At 34.8% G+C, this 23789-nt stretch overlaps 4 protein-coding genes across 4 annotated transcripts; 2 read left to right on the top strand and 2 right to left on the bottom strand.

Annotated features, from left to right (window-relative positions):
- Window positions 1–273: 273 nt before the first annotated feature.
- LOC106176556 (UMP-CMP kinase) lies at window positions 274–4270 on the top strand. The gene is made up of 6 exons (XM_013558990.2): window positions 274–446; window positions 1113–1259; window positions 1893–2030; window positions 2228–2307; window positions 2527–2623; window positions 3037–4270. Exons 1-6 carry the CDS (start codon window positions 291–293, stop codon window positions 3079–3081), a joined length of 663 nt encoding a protein of 220 aa, XP_013414444.1. The 5' UTR covers window positions 274–290; the 3' UTR covers window positions 3082–4270.
- Window positions 4271–4739: 469 nt separating this feature from the next.
- LOC106176552 (E3 ubiquitin-protein ligase UHRF1) lies at window positions 4740–13775 on the bottom strand. The gene is made up of 16 exons (XM_013558985.2): window positions 13527–13775; window positions 12534–12695; window positions 12194–12286; window positions 11354–11961; window positions 10422–10640; window positions 10078–10202; window positions 9697–9883; window positions 8877–9000; window positions 8624–8731; window positions 8166–8270; window positions 7924–8030; window positions 7454–7616; window positions 7008–7245; window positions 6471–6613; window positions 6085–6183; window positions 4740–5856 (listed from the first exon to the last, which is right to left on the bottom strand). The coding sequence occupies exons 1-16, from the start codon at window positions 13677–13679 to the stop codon at window positions 5710–5712; spliced, it is 2781 nt and encodes a 926-aa protein (XP_013414439.2). The 5' UTR covers window positions 13680–13775; the 3' UTR covers window positions 4740–5709.
- Window positions 13776–13906: 131 nt separating this feature from the next.
- On the top strand, window positions 13907–19290 carry LOC106176554 (delta(24)-sterol reductase). The gene is made up of 8 exons (XM_013558987.2): window positions 13907–14301; window positions 15153–15417; window positions 15645–15763; window positions 16026–16292; window positions 16434–16574; window positions 16959–17156; window positions 17647–17825; window positions 18159–19290. Exons 1-8 carry the CDS (start codon window positions 14068–14070, stop codon window positions 18310–18312), a joined length of 1557 nt encoding a protein of 518 aa, XP_013414441.2. The 5' UTR covers window positions 13907–14067; the 3' UTR covers window positions 18313–19290.
- Window positions 18959–23526, bottom strand: LOC106176555 (uncharacterized). Its single transcript, XM_013558989.2, has 9 exons — window positions 23339–23526; window positions 22612–22857; window positions 22102–22385; window positions 21806–21873; window positions 21464–21540; window positions 21203–21303; window positions 20934–21013; window positions 20555–20728; window positions 18959–20053 (listed from the first exon to the last, which is right to left on the bottom strand). Exons 1-9 carry the CDS (start codon window positions 23402–23404, stop codon window positions 19974–19976), a joined length of 1176 nt encoding a protein of 391 aa, XP_013414443.2. The 5' UTR covers window positions 23405–23526; the 3' UTR covers window positions 18959–19973.
- Between the last annotated feature and the right edge of the window lie 263 nt (window positions 23527–23789).

Here is a 23789-nt window from a genome sequence, read left to right as displayed (position 1 = left end):
CCAAATATTTTAATAACTTTGACAGTATTTTGCATTTGGTGTTCAGATGTAATTCTGCGAATTGTTTTTCTGCAACTTTTACGACCTTTTAAACTTAACTTAGATTAATGTCTAACATAAAATATCGGAATTGAGTTTGGGCAAACTTGCCGGGCGGTCTTCGATTATCTCTATTTACAAAGACTCGGGCCACGAGGGCAGTAAGATAATCAGCTGTTGTACTACAAACCTCTTGTCTGATTGGTTGTAAAACATTGACTACGTGGACTTGGTATCTACTTTAACAGTTTATGCAACTGGGGCGGCTTAGTTGTGGTCTGCTTCTATTCCCCAAGCGATTGATTCACAAGATGGCCGAGACAGTCAAGGCACAAAAGCCAAATGTGGTGTTTGTTCTTGGCGGGCCTGGAGCAGGAAAAGGGACACAGTGTGATATGATTGTGAAGGTGACTTTATTTCTTTTGATTAATACTTATATAAAATGTATTAAAAACACTCATGTCAATAATATTGACTTCCTGGCGAACCTGTTTGTGTGCTTAGCAAGAGGATTTTTTATATCCTGTATGTTCACCTCTATATTTTCCTGCTTTTTTTTAAAAATAGTTTTCATGTCAGAAATTGTGAGAATTCAAACTTGCCAACTTACTTGTCGCGTTAATAAATAGTGGCAAGTAATGTCATACCCCAAATATCTATTAAAACCACTGCTCAAGATGTGAATACTATCTGAGTATGCAGGGCCGTAGCCTCCGGGGGGGGGGGCAGGGGGGGCACCTGCCCCCCCCTGGGATTTGAGGTGCAGAAAAAAAAATAATCGCAATTTCTGACTTTTGATTGAGCAATAAATAACAGTTAAAATGCACCAGAATGCAGTATTATACATACAGTTTTTAAAAATTTTCCACACCGTGGGAGGGGGACACCCCCTCCCCCTCAGGGGCTTCGCCCCCTCGTGTCCGCTTACTGCCCCCCCTGGCATTTTGCTCAGGCTACGGCCCTGGTATGGATATGCTGTATTAGAAACTTCTATAAACTCTCAAGGTGGTATGAAAGTATTTGAACCATAGAATGTATTTAGTCTTTTTGTTTAAAAGTATTTCAATTTTCAGGAGTTTGGGTATGTCCATTTATCTGCTGGTGAGCTGTTGAGAGCAGAGAGAAGCAGGCCAGGTTCAAAATATGGGGAAGAAATTGAGAAACACATTAAAGATGGAACTATTGTCCCTGTTGAGATCACATGCAGTCTTTTGGATCAGGTGAGAAAAGATGAGAATTGTTTAATAAATGTCATTCTATTTTGATGCAATTACAAAATAAATAAATAAATAAATAAATAAATAGAAAATAAAAAAAGTTTATACTGAACCAAAAATATAAACATATGAACCCAAACTACTGAGTGAAAAAATACCATCTTACATAAAATGTGCTCAAATGTATGCATTATTTGTGTATTGATTGGCTTGTCTAGCTCAGATCAACTTATTCAGTTCCATTTGGCCACAGATTGAGCTGTTCCACCCAGTAGGGTAATGGACATGTTCACTTACAGGCCTTATAAATGGATTAGGCATTTACAAACACTACCCAAAGATCTTTTAGCACTGACACCCATATTAACCACATAACCCACAAATTAACCAGCACTAACAGAGCAGATTAATTTTAGTGCTTGATATTGCTTTGTTCATGATAAATAATTGTACAGTGTATAGGTTAATTCGTAGTAAGTAAGTGCCTAATCCCTTTATAAGGCCCGAGTTAACTGACTTCTGTGAACTCGTTGACCCCCTATGTGCTCTTTGTGCCATTTCTCCAGGATTATTGATTTGGTTCAGTATATTTTAAAATCAATTCAAAATTAATATTTCAGTCTCTTTCTTTTGCAGGAAATGCAAGCTAGCAGTAAAAACAACTTTCTAATTGATGGCTTCCCAAGGAATGAGAACAATCTTGATGGCTGGAATAGAACCATGGGAGACAGGACCAATTTGCAATTTGTTCTTTTCTTTGATTGTCCTGAAGATGTAAGGGTTATTTAATAGTGTTTACTTATGTTAACATAACACTATGTGAAAAATTGTGAGGTTATTTGTGTAGTCTGACATTTTTTACTAAAAGATTTTGCCTGTTTGTTTGTAGTATTGCATACATGTTGCTGCTGTGTTTGCCAGTTTCTTTCCAAGTAGATACAGTATGATGGATTGCATGATTTCTCTTGCAGGTGTGTGTTGAGCGTTGTTTAAACAGAGGGAAGTTAGGCAGTGGAAGAACAGATGACAATCCAGCAAGTTTAAAGAAAAGGTGTTTATTTTAAGAATTACTGACAGTTATCATACACTTCTGATTGCTTTTCAGTCTTAATATTGGGGAACTTTCATGTATGATTGTTTGATATTATCCATCTCAGGTTTTGAAATAACAGAATTCAAATGGATTTCATGAATTTGAATTTTTTTTTTTTTTTTTTGAATATCTGTCAGAGATAAATTTTTAAAACAGTCACTGATTTAATCATTTCAGAATAGAGACATACACTAAATCCACCTTACCTATAATACAACATTATGAGGGTAAGGATTTAGTCAGACGAGTAGATGCCTCAGGAACACAAGAAGAAGTAAGTACAGTTTTTAACTCCCACTTAATCCCCATCCCTAACATCAAGTAAGGTGCCCCCATAAACTTCATAATGATTAAGTATTAATATGGCATGAAATATTTTTTCTTGCCTGTCAAGGTGTTCCCATGGCAATTATATATTAAGCTCGTTTTCCATTTCCTCTATGACAAAGTTGAACATATTCAATGATTCTTTCAGAATAAAAGGTCAAAGTGCCAGGGTTGAGAACTAAAAATATATTTTTAGATATGAAAAAATATAAATATTAAAAAGTTGAATATCACTTTTTGCTCCCCTTGCATGACTATTTACTCATGCCTGCATTGTGAAGCGTCAGTTCAAAATGTGTTGAGTTATTAGGTTTCCAAAATTTATACCAATATTGTTACCCTTGTTTTCTTATTTTGTAGGTATTTGAAAAGGTTAGAAAATTTTTCTCAGAGGTGCAGTCTTGAATGGTTGTCTGTCGGATATAACACACAGGGCGCTACTAGAATGAGGGTGTACCGCAGCTTTAACTCTTTATGGTCAATCATGTTTTCAGGTATATAAGAAGTTGAACATTATTTAATTGGAAATACACTCAGGTGATGTAATACACTTCTGTAGTCATCAAGTTTATGGGATTGTTTTACATTTTCCTTTGCAATCTTCCTTTGCATTTTCTTTAGATGCGGGAATCTTTTGTAACTGGGTACATATGTAGCATTTATGTGTTATCTCTATACTTCTACTTATCTGTTTCTTCCAAAACAATTTGCCATATGTGATGTATTACTTAGATGTATGATCTGTTATTTTATGGGTACAGTAGGAAGCAATTTAGTTTGGTAGTTTTTTGTTTTAACCTATCTTTTGAAAGTGATAAGTTATCAAGACATTTTAAAACCTTCCCTGTTTAACCTACCCAATGTTTTTTTAATCATTTGCACTGTTTTTTGATGAACAATTCTTTGCTCCACCAAAGCTTAAGCAAAAATATGCTTTTATTTTTATTATTAATATGGGAGGCATATGGAGTTAGTTTTTTAATTGAGACTATCAGTAAGGCAAAATATTTTGTAAATATGTTTTTAGGGTAATAGTTACATGATGTGGGAAATGGTTTAAAATGACCTCTTGGGTTAAAATTTTTTTCTAGTCCACCATGCCTTAAACATTTGGCATTAATGTCACATCTACTTACCTGTGTCGATATTGAGAGTTGTTTCAAATGATTGTACAGAGTAGGTTTTATTGTTTTTAGTTCTCTCAAAGATTTTAATTTGCCTGTAGTACATATTGCTAGGGCCAAATGGCTTGGTGCTAAAGAAAGTAAAAATGTAGTGGCGCATACTCCATTATCTAATGTAGAAGTAGCTTGATACTTAAATAAACAATTCCATCCAATAGATAAAACTGCCATGAAGTGTTTATTTGTAACTGGAAGTTCTTAAAATATTATTTTATAGCTACATTGAAGGAGCAAAATGATTTATAAGTTTATTTTAGTTTTAAAGAAATTTCAGCGAGCTACAGCAAGGTTATCTTTCCAGTGTTACATTCTTTCTGCTCAAAATGGAGGATGTAACAGAACTGCTTTGAACCTCTCCTCATGTCTTTTATTTAACAAACAAGAATAAAATTAATCAGCTTGATTTTTAACTTTGTTGTTGGAATGGTTTGATTTCAAAAGTATGCCACAAGGTACATATAGACATTTCTGATTATGGGCATCAGTTCATTTGAAATAATTACAAATATAAAACACTTCTTCCAGTTTTATTTTAAGATAAAAAGTTGCATTAAAAAAGCCATGCATTTCTAACAAAACGGCATCAAATGTAATGAATTGATCACTTTTCAAACTTAAACGAGTAACGAGATATTAAGGCAGATGCCCCTGGTAGGCCAAATTATTCTCCATTTGAGCAGAAAAGATTTTTTGTTGACCTTGGCCCCCAAATTCAACATGGTTCATCAACTTTTGCTAAACCAGCCTGCCAAATATTAAGCCTAGATAAATGTTCTCTATTCACTGCTCAGACTGATATGTTCAAAACATTATACACCCCACTTCTTCAGAGGGGTATAGTACCTGTACCAGAATTTCAAAGCTGTAAGGAACAAAAACTCATTTTCAGCACATATTTATTGAATATGAAATTGATTATTGCATAATATTTAAATTTTTAACATTAAAATATTTGTAAAATTGCTTTTCCAATTGTTCTAAATTGTAATGTGCCAGTTAATACCTGACAAATTAGTGTATAAAAGATAAAAACCTGATACTGTAAGACATGGTCTAAAAATGTATTTAAAAATCAACTGAATGGACCTGATATGTTAAAGTGATAATCCTGTATGCAGTCGCATTTTCTTTCACTTGCTTTACGTTATCTGGTTTCAGCCTCCGTTGCATACCAAAAACTTTTATTTATATGTATCAATCTGTTTGGCATTCTCATAAAAATGACCCAGTACCAATGCAACATTTTAACAGATAATGATATGTAATACAAACCAATCTATGAACCAGTTAATTCAATTAAAATCCTTTTACAATAATTCTTTATAAAATTAACTACTGGGAGTAAAAAGACAAACACTTGTTATGAACAATTACAAAAGCAACACATTTAGTATTTCACCTGTCTCCAACTATAACTCAATTCATATTTAAATATTAATTTTTTAAATGTCCTGTGAAACTAGTATTCATTGCATTTATAAGAAGCAAATTGAGACAATGCTCTTCAAAAAACTTTAAAATGCTGTAAATGGCCAATGGAGCAAACATATATACATCTAACTGATAAACACACCTCGGCTGTGCCATGGCATTGGTAGTCATCATTGGATCATTATTGTTTTCCTTCATCCGTAACAGTATTTTTTCCAGACTACAACACTTACATTTTTTGATTCACTCAGACAAGTGTAATTCTACTTTGATTATCAGAATAAAGAAATTTTAAAATTTAGTCATAATAATTCAAGTATCTAACAAGACCATTTGTAATCATTAAAATTTGAAATGCACTGGTTGCTTCCAAAAATTATTCATGCAGAAATGAACATTTTCAACTATAAATCTTGAGTCAGCGTCCATTTTCATACCCAGGGAACAGTGCATTGAGGATCTTGCTCAGAGTTTTGTTCACAGCCATGCTGTATTCTTTGCCTAGTTCTGTTCTACACATTGGACAAGAGTACACCTCTGCTTTGAATGATCTGGACAGGCAGGACTGGAATATAAGAGTAATAAATTAGTCTCAAAAAGCGTGGTAGTTTAACAAAAAACTTTTTCATAATCTTCATATTATTTTGTGCCTTCTGTGAGAGGCAACTGGCCACCAGATATTACCCGCAATTAAGGTGTCCTCTGTTACCAGTTAGGAATTACAGTAAACCGGGTAGTTTGATAAAATGGGGATTAATGCACGTTAATTGAAATGAGATACTATCCTCCTTACCTTACACACATTGTGATGACACTTGGTTGTAACAGGCTTGTATGCTATTTCCTGGCAACAGATGCACAGGAAAAGTTCCTCAACTTTTGCCAAGAATTTCTAGAAAAGAAAAACATTTGTAATATCTCAACCTGATAACCTTTGCCCCCATCGACACCTATCCCCTAGACTGCTAACCTAACTACTACATGCTTAAATCAAGAACAAAACAATGTTATTGTTTGTATAATTCTTGTATGGACACCTAAAAGCCACACTTTCTTTCAGTATATTGGCACGTAGATCAATAATTCAATGTCTTCAGTAACAGCAGTTTGACATCAATGATTTAGCTGATGATTTCTGGGCTACATATGCCACAACTAAAGCATTCACTCCCTGCCTACCTGTACCCCTTCCTTAGCATGTTCTTTAGCTTCTTTCCAGAGTTTTTTATTCTCCACATCCTCTTTCACCAAGTTTGCTACCTCAGGGTCAAATTTATAAGCAGCAACTTTTTGTTTCTTTTCTGGAGTGGACTTTGGAGATTCTAAAATAAAAATTTAAGGGAGGAAATTCAGTATTAAAAAACAAAATCTCTGCAATGTACATGTTTAATTTTTGTTTTGCAATCTATAAATAATACATTCTTTCTACAATTGAATGAATAATCCTTTAAAATCCTGAGAGATCTCTTCAAAGGGATACAAGAGCTACAGCATGTACAAGAGATTAAAGCAACACAGATCTTCCAAGGATTAAGTGGAGTAAAATATGTACACACCAAATCTTTTAACTTAATTTATAGTCACCATGGGAAGTTCTACAGAGAGAGGATCAGTAAACAGTAGTGCTCTATCATCGATGCCATGATCATTTCTTGTTATCGTTTTTTCTTGCCAAATTCTTGTATGAAGGTCTTTTACTGGGCCTGCCCAACTCACCACTTTCCTCTCTCTTCCTCTTGCCCTTTCCTTTCTTATTTTCAGCCTCAGCATTCTGTTGTTCCTTCTCTCTCTGTGACTCTAGATAACCCTGTGGGTACTGGATGGTCAACCCCAATTCCTCGATCCTTTTCTTGCCTGCTTTTGTCCACGGGGCTGGGGTGGGATCATCTCGTCTGAACAAGTATCTCCAAACTATGAAACCAGATTTACCTTTCTCTGGCCAGTATTTTACCACCTGGAGAAGCAGTAAAATTAGGAGTGGTAGTTATAAATAATGTTGAAAAGCATTCTGATATATCTACATTAATCTCACTGAATTCAACCTGGATAAATGGTTCTAATGGCACAACTTGTGGTTAAATCACTCCAAAATATTTTCCCTATAGCCAACATTTACAATCTTACAACAGGGCTTTAAAGAGCTAACAGATTCATAGGACTACCTTATAAAGCCCATCATATCTATTCCCTTCCTCTGGTGCATATTTGGAATGTTTTCTTCCCTTGCAGTTCCTCACTACTCTTACAGGTTTTCCAGCTTTCCAGTCAGAGGCTTCCCCTCCCTGTTTGTCATTCAGGGGAGCATTGCAGTTCTTTGCTAAAGCTCTAAAATTAAATAAAAATAACTGTCATACAGTGCTTTCCAGTCTAAATTGCTGGTAGTTTATCGTGTCCATCTTGCCCTCTTACTCCAAACAATGAAAACGTTGCCTTTTCTCAACTTAAATTCTATGGAAACTCTAATGATAATTTCTTTAAAATACATTATCTTGATTGATACCGTCACAATGTTTAGAGACCATGATTTATCTATGTACATGATTTTACCAGATGTAAAAACAGTGTGAAAATTGTCAAAACAATAAGCCCAATTGAGATATGAAGAGAGTAGCACAATTCTGCTTTAGTTTACCTGTTGGTTCTTGTGAGTGTCTGATCACAGGATTGTTCAGCTGTGCGTTTATTTCCAGACAAGTCTCTGCCTCCACTTCCAGTGTAATAGAAGGTGTCACCATTATCCTGAAAATATTTTTACTAAATTTATTGCCTGTCAAAATTTTTCTTTTAATGAGTTCAAAATGAATGCATAAGTGCACCACCAGCAATATTAATTTTCTCACTTTTGATGTCAAATTTAATGCGTGCTCTTCATACCTCATCATCTTCATATCCTCCTGACAGCACAATAGAATATGCCCCTTCTACATCTCTCCCATGAATGCCAGCAACATGAGGACGATGAACACCTGCCTCGCTCACCTGCAAGTATACAATGACACCTAAAAAATATTCTTTATCAACAATTCATACCTTCCTCAAGAATAGCCTGGTGTACAGACTTGCAAGCATACCACAGTAGTAAGTGTGAACACTTCATGGTAATATGAATTTAGAAAGCTTGAAATATGAACTAGATGAACACTCATGTCACCTTCAGACCTCCATTGCTCATTACGTTTCTAAACCACATGTTAAGCAGTTTGGTCATCAGATTCAGAAAGATTCTAAAGATGCTTCAATTCACAAGGCTGTTTTAACATACCCACAATAACTATTATCACACAGAAAAAACTCCCAGGTCACTCTCTTTAATGTTATATCTCAGTACTTACCTGGACCCTGAACTTCCAAGTGGTTCCCACTTCAATACCTGGAATGGGACCAAAGTGATTGGGGGGGACAATGTTGCAGATCTTGCTTCTTCCAACACAAGCCATACCCTGGTGAAACAGACAAGTATTATACTGATGCACAATATTGCTAATCTTTTTACAGGTTTGTTTCAAAATACCATAATTATGGTGAGCACGCATTTCATCTATGTTATATTAATATATTTTATTAATAATAACATGTAAATCTTACCCTCCCCCAATCCCGTTGTGCTGTACTGTTTGCTGATGCCATTTTTGATTTCTTCTTACTCTGTTTTAGTTTTTCTCCTGCCTTCACTACTTCGCTTTCATCATTCTTGCACAAAGGACAATACCTGGATGAAAAATCCAAACTTTTTACAACAACAGAACAATATGAGATTTTCTGAAGAATGATTTTAAAAAGAAACAGTCATTTATATACAGATGTCCCTTAAGCCCCCTTTACACTGGACGGCGTCCTTTCTGCGTCCAGCAGTCCGGCCCCATTTGAGAGTTTAAAAATTATAATATTTTACGTGCCGACAACTGGCCGATCATTGAGCATTCATTCTGATACAAAATTAATGCTCGTGCCTCCTTATTAAGACCACAGCGATGCCAAATTTCATGGTCGCAGAGAGGACGCAGAAAGGACGCCGTCCAGTGTAAAGGGGGTATTAGCAAAGTTCAAATTTGCAGCAATCAACTTTTTTCTGGCAAACTTTTCATTCAGCTAAGGGATTACACATGTACACAAACGTGAAGTTGCTATTTCATAACTTGATCTTATTCAACACCAAACAATACTTCCCCATAATTTCGATTTTTTTTTTAAGGTAGTTTGGCAAAAATAGAAATAACACATATTGAAAACAACTATAAAGACATATAACACAGGTGATTATTATATACACAAACACACACATAATGTCAGCATAAAACAATTCCAAATGAGAACATTTTCTAAATCAAAATATATACCAATTCCAACAAATTATTATTAGCAGTCTGTTTATGTCTACTTTTAATGAAGGGGATGGTTTACTAACCATTCCTCTACATCAGGAACTGCCTCTAGAGGAGGATCCAGGCAGGCAAGGTGGAAGGCCATGTCACACTCGTCACACATAATCTGTTTATCTGGGTCATTCTTCCCACCACACCCATGACAGGCACAGTGTTTGCATTTCCTTCTGGGATTGTCTAAGCAGTGATCACACTCGGGTTTGTTTTGACCTGCAAAAGAAAAAAAAAATATTTAGACAGTAAAATATTTATAACGTACTCAATTCTTATTCGTGGAATACAGAACTTACCTATTTCTGTTACCTTATTTAATGAGGCGTCTAAGTCTATTTAACACAAGAATATCTGTAACCAATATAACTTTATAGCACATGAAAAAATATTGGGAGCAGAACAATGCTTACGTTTTGTTGGGGTAGCTGCAGCAGATCCCGGGTCACTTGTATTAATCTGGGAACCTGGTTTTTCTATTGCAAATACCTCATCAATGAATAAAATCTTGCAATCCTCTAATGCCATGAGATCAGCTCTGAAATGTAACCATTGAATCTTAACCCATTTTCACTACTCTTCATGCCTCTACAACTGGTAAACTCCAACTGTATAAAAAAAAATTTCCTTCAAATTACAATGAGGTCATTAATTATATAGTATAACGTCACAAAATAAAATAAACTGGGCACAAGAAAAAGACGGTATCTTTACATAGGAAAATCCCTTAATTTACAGCATCTCATCATATCCTCACCCTAAGAACACAGTTGCATACAACTCCTTTATAGTCCGTGTGTCCCTTTTTCCCGTGATAATGGCATCATACCAGTACCCCCTTGCCTTGGGTTCATCATAGTTAAAGTTCACCATAACCCTATCATTCACTTGTATGTCTTTTAGTGAGATAGTATTACGGGCTCTAGGCCTGATAGAAGAGCTTCTCACTTTAGCTACGTCTTCTTCTTCTTCATAACTTTGAAGAAATGTATTGATGAAATGATAAAAAGACATACATTCTGAATACCTCCTTGCATAATTATAGTTATGCAAGTTGCATGATAAAAGATTGAGAAACTTTTTAGTTCAAGGATTATATTTTTAAACATTCAATGACCAAGTCATTTATCATTAAATTAATATCTAAATAAAAAGCAAAAAAAGCATCATTTACTGCTCCTTTTATAATGAATGTTGTTAGTCATCCAGTAGAATGAGAAAAATGTATAACTGATACTGGGGCTTACATTTAGCCAGACTGACTGACAATGTGGTCTCAACCCGAGCCTTTCACTGGGTAAATGGCCTGGATGGAATATTCCTACACATATGACAATATGGTCTCAACCCGAGCCTTTCACTGGGTAAATGACCTGGCTGGAATATTCCTACCCATATGACAATGTGGTCTCAACCCGAGCCTTTCACTGGGTAAATGACCTGGCTGGAATATTCCTACCCATATGACAATGTGGTCTCAACCCGAGCCTTTCACTGGGTAAATGACCTGGCTGGGATATTTCTAGCTAGCCTACCCATATGACAATGGATCAGGTGACCAGTCCATCCAGGTCTTCTCTACAGACATGACCTACTGAATGGTATCAAGTGTAGAACGCAATGTCCAGTCATGCTAAATATAAGTTCCAGTATCAGAGTTATTCATATTTATCATTTTTATTAACCTACCCCTCATACTGAACATGATAAATAAAGTCATCGTCAGGTATTTTCTCAAGTTCAACTTTTGAGATTAGGTCTTTTGAGGATTCTGAGGTATTACTATTGCCTATAGACAAGCTGCCATTTTGTTCTTTTTGGTATTCTCCTTGCACTGAAGTTAAAGCACCCTCTTCAGGGTCCGAGTTTCCTGCATCATTTGTGTCTTTTACGTTGTTTGAGGTATTATCTTCCTGATCTTTTTCAGAGGTTTGGTGTTGATCAGAGGTAGACATTCCTAATGGGTTTGGATCTGTTACATTATCACATGTTATTTCTTTATCTTGTGGGTCATCCACCTCCATTGTCTCCTCAATATTATTATTATTTCCTGTCACTTCTGCTGTGGATTCATTCTTATCTAGAGTTTCATCAACCTTAAGGTCTTCACTTTGTTCCGTTTCTTCATTGGTTGGAGATATTTTTGGATTTTCTTCCTTCATGTTATTATTCTTCTCTACAGATTTGACGCTCTCATTGTCACTGGAGTCTTCATCTACAAATCTCGTTATTTTTACGATCTTTCCTTCGAACCATGCACCCATGGTGTTGTCTCTTGCATCAATTATATCACCAACCTGAAATCAAATTTAAAAATAAATTCCCAGCTAAAATCAGCTCACTATTCTCAGTTATTAAAGTATTGCACAGTCGGGTCAATTTATCTTCACATTTTACTAACAGGACTTTAATTAGAAATCAGTTGAAATACCTCTGGGCCAATAATGCACACTTATAAATATTAAACATTGCAAAGTTAACATTATTTTACACTTCAAGACTTACTTATACATATTTTCAAACCATTACCTTGTAAGTGGAGTGCATATCTTCAAAGCCACTATCAGTGGAAGAGGTGGTATGCTGACTAGTTGAGGGTTCAGATGTCTGCATGTTTTCAGGCTGAAAAAACATGACCGAAGAAGTTCAAAACCGTTTATCTTGTTAATACTATCACTGCCTTGTATTTTTTTTAATTTTGCAAATTTCTTGAAACAATACACGAAGTAAGAAATTGTCAATTTGTCACCTTATAAATGTTTAAAAAAATACCAGTTTGTGTGATATTTTATTGAAAAAAAAAATTTATAAAGAAATGCATAACAAACAAATTCCATCACTTCATTCATCTGCCAACCTGCATAATTACCTCATTCTCCTTGTTGGAAGAGTTGCTGTCATCCTCACTGTTCACCTCTTCAGTGTCCTTTGTTACTTCCTTCTCACAGGGTGGTGCAGCCATTCGCACCATCAGCTGCACAATATCATTAAGATGAACATCATAGTCAAACAATGTGTGCCCATCTTCAAGCTGATGTGAAGAAAAATAAAACAAAAAACTTAAACTTTGTTTATCAATTTTAAATTGATTCTTTGTTAATATTTATCCGCATGTCTATACTTAGCAATCAACTTCTTAGTCAGAAGTATTATATGATACATGAAAATAAACATTATATAGCTCTTTTATCAGGCAAATGTAAATCATATTGGCAACCAGCGGTAGCACGAAGTCCCAGCATGAAACAAGAGTGACCCATTGACTCCAGCTATCCTGGATTCGAGTTTAACCACAAAGTCCCCCATCAAGGTGAAACCAGAAACATGCAAGATGTCTAAAAATAAGGTTAACAAATCTCGTTTCGTGGTTTTAGACGGAGGTGTATTTGGAGTTACATTGTAGTATAGTAGTCTTCATATTTTTCTTTTCTTTTCACTTGGAGGTTGTCAATTAAATACTTCATAAATAATATTAATACCATAGAAAATTAATTCAGACTGCACATGGTGTCTCAACAGTGTAATGCCAGTTAGCAACAATCAACATATTTAATCGGTTAAGAAGAACTATAGCAATATGGGTAGCATGATATACTAGCATCTTTCCTACACAAAATTCTCTTTTAACAATTTTGAGATATTTGAAACCAATGAAGGACAATGCCAGTGTTATTCTTCAATTTTTGAGCTATCCAAAAGCTAAAACATTGTATGGGCCACTGCACAGTGCACCCGCATCTCCCCTGACTTCTACTTTAAAGTTAAATATCAATTTTTTTCATGCAATAACTCTGCAAATCCTCTGTAAATATTAATGAATTTAAAAGCAAAAGGTCAGGAAGTACAAGGGTGGGTGGCCAACCTGTTTTCCCCTGTAAAACAGTCGCTGTCTTTCAGCCGGTGCGTCGAATGGGTCCACCAGTTTGGAGCGCAAATCTTCAATTTTCGTCAGCTTCGACAGACCATCTATACGATGGCAAGTCTTGCCGTCCATGCTCCGCACCTGGATCCACATTTTTGCTTCTGCACAAAGCTACAATACGTGGAAGTATTCTGCAAAACAACAAGCACGCTGACCCAATTTAGACATGTGAAGATTTGGCGGGAACTTGACATCTCGCGTGAATTATCCGACCTTTGACCTATTATGTTTGGTCTAATTAAAACTGGGTCAAATCTTGACAGCGTTAGAAACATCCGCTTTTTTGCCTCGATTACAGAATAAAATTTGTTTGTTTTAAGCGTGCAGACATTTTTATAACGAGACTAGGGCATGTTCCGGAGCGGTGGTGTGACAGCGACCTTTTGTTATCCGCATTCAAGCCTCAAAGATAGGGTTCATTAAAGCAAGGGAGTGCACTAGAGTTGATTAGTAACGAGACGACGACCTTTGTTATACAGCAATGGAATTACTATATCTTGCCGCAGCTCTGCCCGTCGTTCTTTCCCTCTCCTGGGCTAAGTTCCGTGGGTTGGAGTACATTTTAATCAATTACAGATGGGTATTTGTATGCTTTTTCCTCCTACCAATATCAGTTATTTATGATGTATTTTATTTCGTAAGAAACTGGATTGTATTCAAGCTGAACAGTGCACCCAAGCTCCACGACAAGAAAGTGCAGGATGTGCAGAGACAGGTATACTAGTAAATAGTAGTAAAAGCTTTAATTTTTTAGATAAATTAAACCTTAATCTAATATTCAATAATTATGTTGAAATGGAGTTACACCGAGCGCATGAATTTGATGGCAGTGGTTATTAAAAAAAACTTTTTAAAAGTATGTATTTTATTGTAAGATTTTTATAATTTTTCATTCTGAGCTATCATGTCATTATTTGAGGCTGGCACAAAAAAAAAAAAAAAAAAAAGGCCTAAGTCATGTCTTTACATCACCACATCTTAACTCCCCCACACTGTTACTTCCCTGGATAGTAACAGGTGTACAGTTACTCTCTCTGTCAAAATTATATTACCCATTGCTACTCCCACTCATCTCTCTCAGTAAACACAAATCTGTTTTTAAAATGTTATTTTAATTTTTTTGCAACTGTTATAATAATTTTTTTTTGTAATGATTAATAATGTGATTTTATATGGTTTTAAAATGTCTTTACAACATTTTGGAATATACATTTAATTTAAAAAATTGATAATTGCATGTACATAATGTTTTACCAGCTATTGGTTATATAATAACAAAGTAGAGGGGAAGGGAGTAACGATTCAGGAGAGCAGTGGTGCTGGGACCTTACAGTTGAACCATTCAGTCTACCCAATATGAAAATTCTTTGGTATTGGATGCTGTTTATAATTTACAGCACTTATTAATGATTGTAGGGCCAATTTCTTTAGCCTTTTACCTCCAAGGAGAGAGACCAATATTATTATACATGTAATATATGAAAGACAAAATATTTATAAACAGATAAACATTTATTGGAAATGAAAGTTCTTTCTGCAACAGTCTTTATTTTGTTTCTTTCTCAGGTTAAGCAGTGGGCCTCTGATGGCTGTCAGACCCAGATGTGCACTGCAAGACCAGGCTGGATGACTGTAAGCTTTCGTCAAGGTCTCTACAAAAGAACCATGCGCAACATTAACGTTAACCTGATTGACATATTGGAGGTTGATACCACTAACAGACAGGTGGTTAGGGTGGAACCCCTGGCAACCATGGGGCAGATAACAGCTACCTTAAACCCCCTTGGGTGGACTCTTCCTGTCCTGCCAGAGTTGGATGATTTGACAGTAGGTTAGTACAGAATATTCCAAGTAGAAAATGCCATTGATATCTGTGTAACACAATATGTATCAGATATGCATTCAGTCTTCAAATGCGGTGTTAATGAATGGAATTTTGCTAGCAATCATACACACAGACAAGCAAACAGATAGACATGCAGACGTTAAGGCTAACATACCGACTTACAGACGGACAAACAGAGAACAGCATAGTATAATCTTTGTCTTGCTACCTAGGTGGGCTGATCATGGGTGTGGGTATTGAGACCTCATCACACAAGTATGGACTCTTCCAGCACTGCTGTGTGGCCTTTGAATTGGTGTTAGCAGATGGCAGTGTGGTCAAGTGCTCCAAGGTAAATCATTAATCATGTTGAAATATTTAGTTTAAATATTGATATAGTCATTCATTGCTCAGCTCGTAGATGATATTATTTTCATTTATAAATTTTAATATACATTTATTTGTTTGATTGTTTTTATTTTTAACAAATTTTGTTTTACAAGTTTAAAGGAGGCCATCCCAAAACAGTAGAATGTTTTTATGGAGTTATATATTTATTTGTATTTTATTTGTATATGATAACTTAAATGTCATATTATTATTATTATTATTAGGATGAAAACCCTGATCTGTTCTATGCTGTACCCTGGTCATATGGCACCCTTGGCTTCTTGGTTTCTGCTGACATCAAGATCATTCCAGCCAAGAAATATTTACGCATGGAGTACAAACCTGTTCACTCTTTTAATGAGATATTGAGCGTTTTTGAGGAAGAGACCAAGAAGAAGACTGGGAATGAGTTTGTGGAAGGGTTGATGTACTCGGAGAATGAAGCAGTCATTATGACTGGAAATATGACGGATGATGCTCCCTCAGACAAGGTGTGCTAGGAATTAGTTTCATTTTAATTAACTCATTGAAACTTGTTGTAACTTGCTGAAAATAATGAACAAAACATTTTCATATATCTCAAAAAGCTTTGGCATTTATTGAAAATGGCAGACATTCATGATTTGTTTCAGATCAACTCTATAGGGAACTTCTGGAAGCCATGGTTCTTCAAACATGTTGAGGGTTTTCTCAGGACAGGACCTGGTGTGGAGTATATTCCACTGAGGCACTATTATCACAGACATACCAGGAGTATATTTTGGGAGTTACAGGTAATGTGGACATGACCTTTTACCTCCCATGCCTTTTCTTCTCTGTTCAGCAGTGTATACAGTCTGCAACACTACCACTGACCCCACATCATATAATTTAGGTCTGCTCAGTTAAATTTGGTAAGTTTGTACATTTTCGCACCACTGTTACTTTGGGCCATTGAATTCTTAGACCTGGTGCCCTGAAAGGCAAGTAAGCTTATATTTTTGGCACAAACCATGTAGACATTATATAGTTACTGTTCTTGTTGTTACAGGGTGTATGAATATTATACAATGCAAATCAAAATAAATAAATACTAAACAATTAAAAAAAAAAGAAATGAAACTGTAATGAACTCTCAGGAAGATCAAAAGTGAATTTCAAAGTATTTTCTATTTCAGGACATCATTCCCTTTGGTAACCATCCTGTCTTCAGATATTTATTTGGCTGGATGGTTCCACCAAAAATATCTCTTTTAAAACTAACCCAAGGTGAAACCATAAAGAGGATGTATGAGCAGCACCAGATGATCCAAGACATGCTGGTTCCTATGGCAGATCTTGGCAGTGCATTGAAGTGTTTCCATAAAGAAGTTAAGGTATCTTGATTTGTTTTCTTTGTGTGTGACCTTTATAATATATTGTAGTTGAGCCTTTTCCCAGCATGACAAGTTTGTAATCCGTGGTCATATACATATATGATTAGGTGTTATCTATTTGTAATACAGATCAAACAAAGCATGTTACTCTTGGCATTTAGGAATCATCCAGAATTTAAACCTTATACCAAGTATTCTATCCTTTTTGATACTGTAACAAGATGACTTTTGCAAACAGTAGGTGTTGGATTATAATTACAATGTGACTGTCTATGTATTATATGATGTGACAACCATTTACTTGAAAGCTACCTAATTTACTTTGAACTAGAGATACACACTATTAAAAAAGAGCACTTTCGGTGTAGAAACCTTACTTTTAAAAAATAGTAAAACATCACAACCTTCTATGACAACTTATCTGTCATTCTTTGTCTGCATCAGTATTGGCCATGACAACAATTTCATCAAATTGGTACATATTTTCTAGCTTTATCCACTTTGGCTGTGTCCATTCTATCTGCCTAACCTGCCTGGCATGGTACATCCCAAAGGAGACAAGGATGCTATGTATGTTGACATAGGAGCATATGGAGAGCCCAAAGTTAACAACTTTGACCCTGTGAAGACAACCAGGAATATTGAAGAATTTGTGAGGAAGGTTCAGGGGTAAGTTGGTAAAATGGCAACCATCCATGGTTGTGATCAGGGTGGGATTATGTGTTTGGTGTTGATCTTTAATTAGCAAGCTTCACAATCAAAGCATTCACTTCTGGGTGTTCAGACTGTATATTTTGTTTTTCATTCCTTTCCTTTGTCTTGTCCTTAATTTGTTGTAAAGGTAATGATTATAAAAAATTTGAAGTTGTTCAAAACATGGAAAATTCTGCATAGGGAGACAACCCATCACAATGAAAAAAAAAAACTAAAGAAAAAACAATTAACACATTTCTGTACTTTGTCTTTGTAAGTTTTAACAATTGACTAAAATTCATTTTCCAGCTTTCAAATGCTGTATGCAGACTCTTACATGACAAGAGAGGAGTTTCGGGAAATGTTTGACCATACTTTGTATGACAAGATGAGAGGGCAGTTGAATTGCAAGAAAGCTTTTCCAGAGGTCTATGATAAAGTGAACAAAAAAGCTAGAACTTAACCATGGAATTTTTATTATTAAATTTTAGAGACAAATAGATTTTAGAATTAAGTGATTTTTGTTGTGTTTACATTGTTTTCATTTTGTGGAAACTATCTCTCTTTAAAAAAAAAGAGCCTACAAATAACGAAAAGGCAAAACTTTTACCAAAGTTGTTTACAAATATATTTAGTAAAATCTGATATTAATTACATCTACACAACAGAATTTATTAAAGGGATGAGTAGGTCATTTTGCCAACATTCAAATATCTAACAGTGAAAAGTTTTTAAAATGATAATTTTTATTTGCTCAAACTTACAAGAAATACCATGACTTCATAAATGGTATAAATTTTGCTTTGTTTAGTACCAGTAATGTCTCTTACATTGCATAAAAAAATATTCTTACTCTTTTAAATGCATTCTTTCTGTGGTAATTGAAGTACTTACTATTTTCATAAATTGAGTCTTGGTCAAGGAGTGTGATCTGGTGATAAGTGTCGCAAGTCTGATTTATCATAGTCAATTTATATTTACTTACCTTTCTCCCACTATTAAAAGTTTCATAGTTTTAGCTATACCTACTGATTTTTCCAAGGAGGGCAAGGACTTTATAGTAAAGATTTTTTCACTGGCAATCTTTATGTCAATAAAGGAAGCAGATATTAAAACTAGACACATTTATTTTTCTATGAATGATGAAGGTGAAATACAAAATGTAAAATCTCTAGTCTGTCAAATGTGTAATTGTACCTTATAAACATAATATTTAATTGATGTAATATTTTATCATACAGTTTCAGTTAAAATTAATTGTTATTTTCAAGACTTTAGTTAGAACAAAGATTTGCTTCAATTCTGAGACGTTCTGAAAATATATTGGCAGGTATTCTCTATTTACCTTTCATACAACATTCAATACTGATCAACTTTTACATTTTTTGAAGATTTATGTATGAACTATGATTTTGATAAAATAAAATATTTTGAAAGTTAATTGTGCTCATACAGTTACATTTACAACATTTAATATTCTAAAAAATCTTGTTGACCTTGATATGAAAAAGATGCATTAATGTGAAAAACAATAACAATTCACTCACTGCATAAAGGTTATGGAATCTTGCATGGTAGAGACCCTGAACCTGGACATAAACTAGTGAACCCTGAACCCTCACACTGCCCAATTCTAAAGTACAGTACATTGACATGCGTTAAGAAAGTATTTTTTAAAAATTAAAATAAGAAAAAATTATTACAATAAATGGTCCTCTTATTGCTGATATACCAAGTTCTTTATAAAGTTCAACCATGATTGCCCTATACTGTATCAAAGATATCATTGATGGCCTTTGTGGTGCCATTGGTGAGCAGATTAAATGTGCCTTTGGTCCATAACACAACAGAACCTACATTTGAGTGCATTTTGTCTAACAAACACAATAAAGAAGATGACATTTCATGTAATTTGAAAGTTTTGAGTGTACTTCACAATTTTTATCATGCTGCCTAGTTTTGTGGCAAAGCTCAGTGTAACCTAAATTGTATGAAGATACCAACAAAATTTTTCCCTCCATAAGAAGGTCCACAATTCTTGGGTGTAAATTCAAATATATCTTGAACCTTGTTTTACTGAGCTTAAGGACTGAACCATGACATGGGTGCATGACTTCACATTTTTCAATCTGATCCTAGGTCTTCAGTGCTTATGGACGGGACATCGCTCAAATCTAGTTCAAGGTCCAATTCTTCATCATATGCTGAAATAAGGAAAAAACATTCTTTCATGAATCCATCATATTTGCACCTTACTAAGCCAAGGCAATACATTTACAATGCCCTCTATCATGAACCACAGCAAATCTAGGGAGAGGTCAAGCAAAATGAATTTTGGAACAAGCAATCAAAACTGTTGCTGCTAGCTACTTTCCGTTGGTTATGCAAAAAATGAAGTCTGACTATGTTGCATTTTCGGCACCAAACCAGGACAATATATATTTCAGAGTTATTAAGAGCATTTTATATGGCTCATATACTCAGGAGTTTCATCATATATGTAATGATGCTATATTTGATGATTGATTCTTCTTAGAAAAGCCTTTATCAATTAAAAGTTTTATTTTCAACATAAATGATGGCCACCTGTAATTTTTCTCAAAACTTTTAGTAATCTGCTAAAAGTCTTTTAAAAATATTAAAACATTGAACTTTTAAATGAAAAATAACTCCCTGGTGCATCTTTGGTATTCTGGTATACTCACCTATTTCTTTCACTTTCTTCCGCTCTTTTGGCACAGTGTCAAAGTCTGAGCTGGAATAATCTGCTAAGCTGGTACTGCTACTCATTTCTAGATCACTGGTATCTGGGGACAGTAGAGCTTCTTTGGTTTTCTTCTGTTTTGCCTTCGATTTTAACTTCCCTTTTCCTTCTGGTGCTGTAATGATAACAACTTAAACGTGTATTGAGCCTAGAAGCTCTCACAACTCGCTTTGACAGGATCAAAATCAATTCAACAAACTTATTTAATAATAAAACATAATATTCCAAGTATAAAGTGTTTATTTTTTGACATCATAAGCTGACATACTTCTCAAACAAACAAGAACAGTGAATAATTTTCAAATGTACAAGTCGAGTACCTTTGGCAAAGTTCTCTCTCTGTGGAGACCACTGTTCCTCCATGCTGCCCAATTTATCCCTGAGTGAGCGGATTGTCGTCCTGTAAGCAAGAAAAAACAAATTGTGCACACTGCATGTAGGCTTAAAAAGACTGAAATGCCAGAGAGACGCGTTTGTATCTGTGATAAAATATATGGTACATACTACATGCCCACTGCTGGTTAATGATGGCACTTTGTTAAAGTTGTTAAGGCAGCAAATCTGTTTGTCTACATTTCTGTTGATGTACCTTAGTTCTGCTAGCTGGATTTTATCATAATCCTTTTCATCCAGGCTCCTGTTTAAGCTCCTTGACTGGGTGAGTTGATGATCTGACACATCTCTAATGGTCTGAATAGAAAAGAAATGAAACAGTTATAATTTACATAAAAATATACACCATTGCTCTTAATAAACTGAGACTGAAAATATTCAACATTATTATGTTTTTCTATGCTATTAAATGAAGAAATCATATCAATCAAAAAATATCTTGTTTGATTTTTTTTACCATATCCAGCCTGTCATGTCTACGGTTAAGTTCTTTGTTGTCTGCTTGCAGTGCTGTCATTTCTAATTCCATCTTCACTAAAAGAATTGCAAAAATAGTAAAATGACAAAAACAATCAAAATAGTCCCCGTACAATACACATAATCAAAAGTAAACATTTTCGTATATGTACAGTAAGTGATTAACTGAAGTCATAATATATATTCCAAATAGCTCATAGAGCTATGTGAGTAACACTGAGAAAAAATAAAATCTAATAAAATCTATAACAGATCTCCAAAATAAGTTAAAATTTTAAAAAATTGACAATAAAATTAATTCCTAAAATGAATGTCCACTCACCCATTCTGGTTTTAAGATTCTCCACAGCCCTTCGCAGTGTTTCACATTCTTCTTGAACATATCTCTTTCTGGAAAAAATTCCAAATGTATTGGTTAGAACTTTAACAAATCTTATTTTGCAAATTGTAAACTGTTTTTACAATATTACAAAACTCCATTAAATTCAGTTTCTAAACATTATATAACTCTTCTCTAACACTAGCTTGAAATTTTGGGAGAATGAACAACAGCTCTGATGATACACATCTTACATGTGATTTCACTCCAAGTATTGCTGTATTATTTGTATTACTTACGAATCATGCACTTCTCTAATCAGAGATGCAAGCTGTCCCTCTGTAAATCTCTGTGAGTCATCAGCAGTACGATATATTTGTAACTGGCTCTGAAGCACTTGTATCTCTGTACTCATGTCCCTTCTCCATTGTTCTATTTTTCTTTCCGTATTCAAATCTATGCCTTTTTCAGATATGCGAGAATTCAAGTGTGACATGTCATCCCTTAATGCTGTTAACTCTTGCTTATTTTGATTTCGCTCTTGTTCCAATCTTTTCAAAGTTCGTGTCAGATGTTCGATTGTCTAGATAGAAAAGTCATAAAACAGATTAAGTGTTGCAAATAACATGGATAATTTTGCATTTTTCTATCTGAATAGCAGATATATCTAAAATACTGGGGCACATGTTTTGTTGACGTATTTTACAGATTCATGTACATGTAGTCAAATATTTCCTCAACTTATATGTAAACCATTACAATACCAATTTATCTCTAAATGGTTAGATTACAACTGTATTATATATTACCCTTCCCTGTTCCTCAATTTTATCCTGTAACAGGAGCACCACAGCAGGTGACTGATCAAGAGGGGCAATTCTTGATCCCACATCAGTGTCCCGTGACCAAGTAGAGGGATGGAATCGTACTCGTGGGCTCTCAGCTTCCCTGGTATTCCTGTAGCTCTCTGTGTGAACATTCACATTTGGTGAGAAGGTTGGGGATTGTATTGCTAAGGCCGATGATGTGGTTGCTCTTGCAGAACCAAGTCGTTGCTGATTTCAGTGTAAAAAAATTCTCTGGTAAATATGAGGCACAGAACAAATCATATTTAACTTTTTACCACAGTGTCAACACATTGTTAAAATTCTAGAAAAAAATGTCCTGATCTAAATGCATGTTACCTGACAGAGAAACACTCTGCTACATGTGCTTAATGCAGCTACAAAAATTTAATACATTTTGTAAGCAGAAAATTCTCTAAAACGACTTGTAAAATGTAAACATAAAACATTTGACTTGAGACACTTTTGAATTGAAATTAATTTCAGTAATTTACATGAGCAGGAAACCCTTATCAAAGACAAAAAATTTTTGGAGCAAACTGCATGAGTGTAAACTACTACTTCTACTACTAGTACATGTGTACTGCATGTACATTTGTTCTGCATTTACATTGTTTGCCTCAGTTTTCGGCCTCACAAGCATTCACATTGTACAGGTACTTCAACTTCTTGGTGTTGTACTCAAGCTTACCTTGACTCTCGAAAGACTCTCTTCGGTTTCCCGTACAATATTTGAAAATTTGCTATTCCAGTCCATGATATATAAGTAGTTTGTGCTTTTTAACTTAAGGATACACACATATTTGTTCGTAGAATTTACATGTCGAATCTCTAGGTTCTAGTTTTGAATTGTACTATGGATATCCGTTAGCCACCGATATGTACACAATAAGATTCTTGCTCTTAGCATCTAGCTTAGCTAGATCACTACTGCTATACGCATTTCAGCAGTAATGTTTTTTTTTTTTTTTTTTCGTCGTAACATTTGGATCTTTTTTGTTTTCAAATATGGTAGATAGATAAGTCGTAGAATAGTTAAATAAGAAATTAATTTGCAGTTTCACAAATCCACTGTTTTGTGTTTAAAGTGATAATGCATTGTGTAATGATCTCAGAATATATTGTCAGGATGCATTACTTAC

The sequence above is a fragment of the Lingula anatina genome, chromosome 1, assembly GCF_051362555.1.
Source record: "Lingula anatina isolate TDL-2025a chromosome 1, LinAna3.0, whole genome shotgun sequence".
Classification (NCBI taxonomy): domain Eukaryota; kingdom Metazoa; phylum Brachiopoda; class Lingulata; order Lingulida; family Lingulidae; genus Lingula; species Lingula anatina.
Note: the sequence above shows the minus strand (reverse complement) of the source record. Positions and strands in the feature narration are given on the sequence as shown.

Excerpts from the sequence above, each read along its gene's own strand:
- LOC106176555 (XM_013558989.2), bottom strand. The coding sequence starts at position 23,404 with ATGGACTGGAATAGCAAATTTTCAAATATTGTACGGGAAACCGAAGAG. Across the intron at positions 22,858-23,338 it reads AGAGTCTTTCGAGAGTCAAG|CAACGACTTGGTTCTGCAAG; the intron begins GTAAGCTTGAGT and ends CACTGAAATCAG. Across the intron at positions 21,541-21,805 it reads GAATCTTAAAACCAGAATGG|TGAAGATGGAATTAGAAATG; the intron begins GTGAGTGGACAT and ends CAATTCTTTTAG.
- LOC106176556 (XM_013558990.2), top strand. The coding sequence starts at position 291 with ATGCAACTGGGGCGGCTTAGTTGTGGTCTGCTTCTATTCCCCAAGCGA. Across the intron at positions 1,260-1,892 it reads CATGCAGTCTTTTGGATCAG|GAAATGCAAGCTAGCAGTAA; the intron begins GTGAGAAAAGAT and ends TTTCTTTTGCAG. Across the intron at positions 2,624-3,036 it reads CCTCAGGAACACAAGAAGAA|GTATTTGAAAAGGTTAGAAA; the intron begins GTAAGTACAGTT and ends CTTATTTTGTAG.
- LOC106176554 (XM_013558987.2), top strand. The coding sequence starts at position 14,068 with ATGGAATTACTATATCTTGCCGCAGCTCTGCCCGTCGTTCTTTCCCTC. Across the intron at positions 15,418-15,644 it reads GTTGGATGATTTGACAGTAG|GTGGGCTGATCATGGGTGTG; the intron begins GTTAGTACAGAA and ends CTTGCTACCTAG. Across the intron at positions 17,157-17,646 it reads GTTTCCATAAAGAAGTTAAG|CTTTATCCACTTTGGCTGTG; the intron begins GTATCTTGATTT and ends CATATTTTCTAG.
- LOC106176552 (XM_013558985.2), bottom strand. The coding sequence starts at position 13,679 with ATGTGGATCCAGGTGCGGAGCATGGACGGCAAGACTTGCCATCGTATA. Across the intron at positions 10,641-11,353 it reads TATCATGTTCAGTATGAGGG|TTATGAAGAAGAAGAAGACG; the intron begins GTAGGTTAATAA and ends ATTTCTTCAAAG. Across the intron at positions 8,031-8,165 it reads GAGGATATGAAGATGATGAG|GATAATGGTGACACCTTCTA; the intron begins GTATGAAGAGCA and ends AAATATTTTCAG.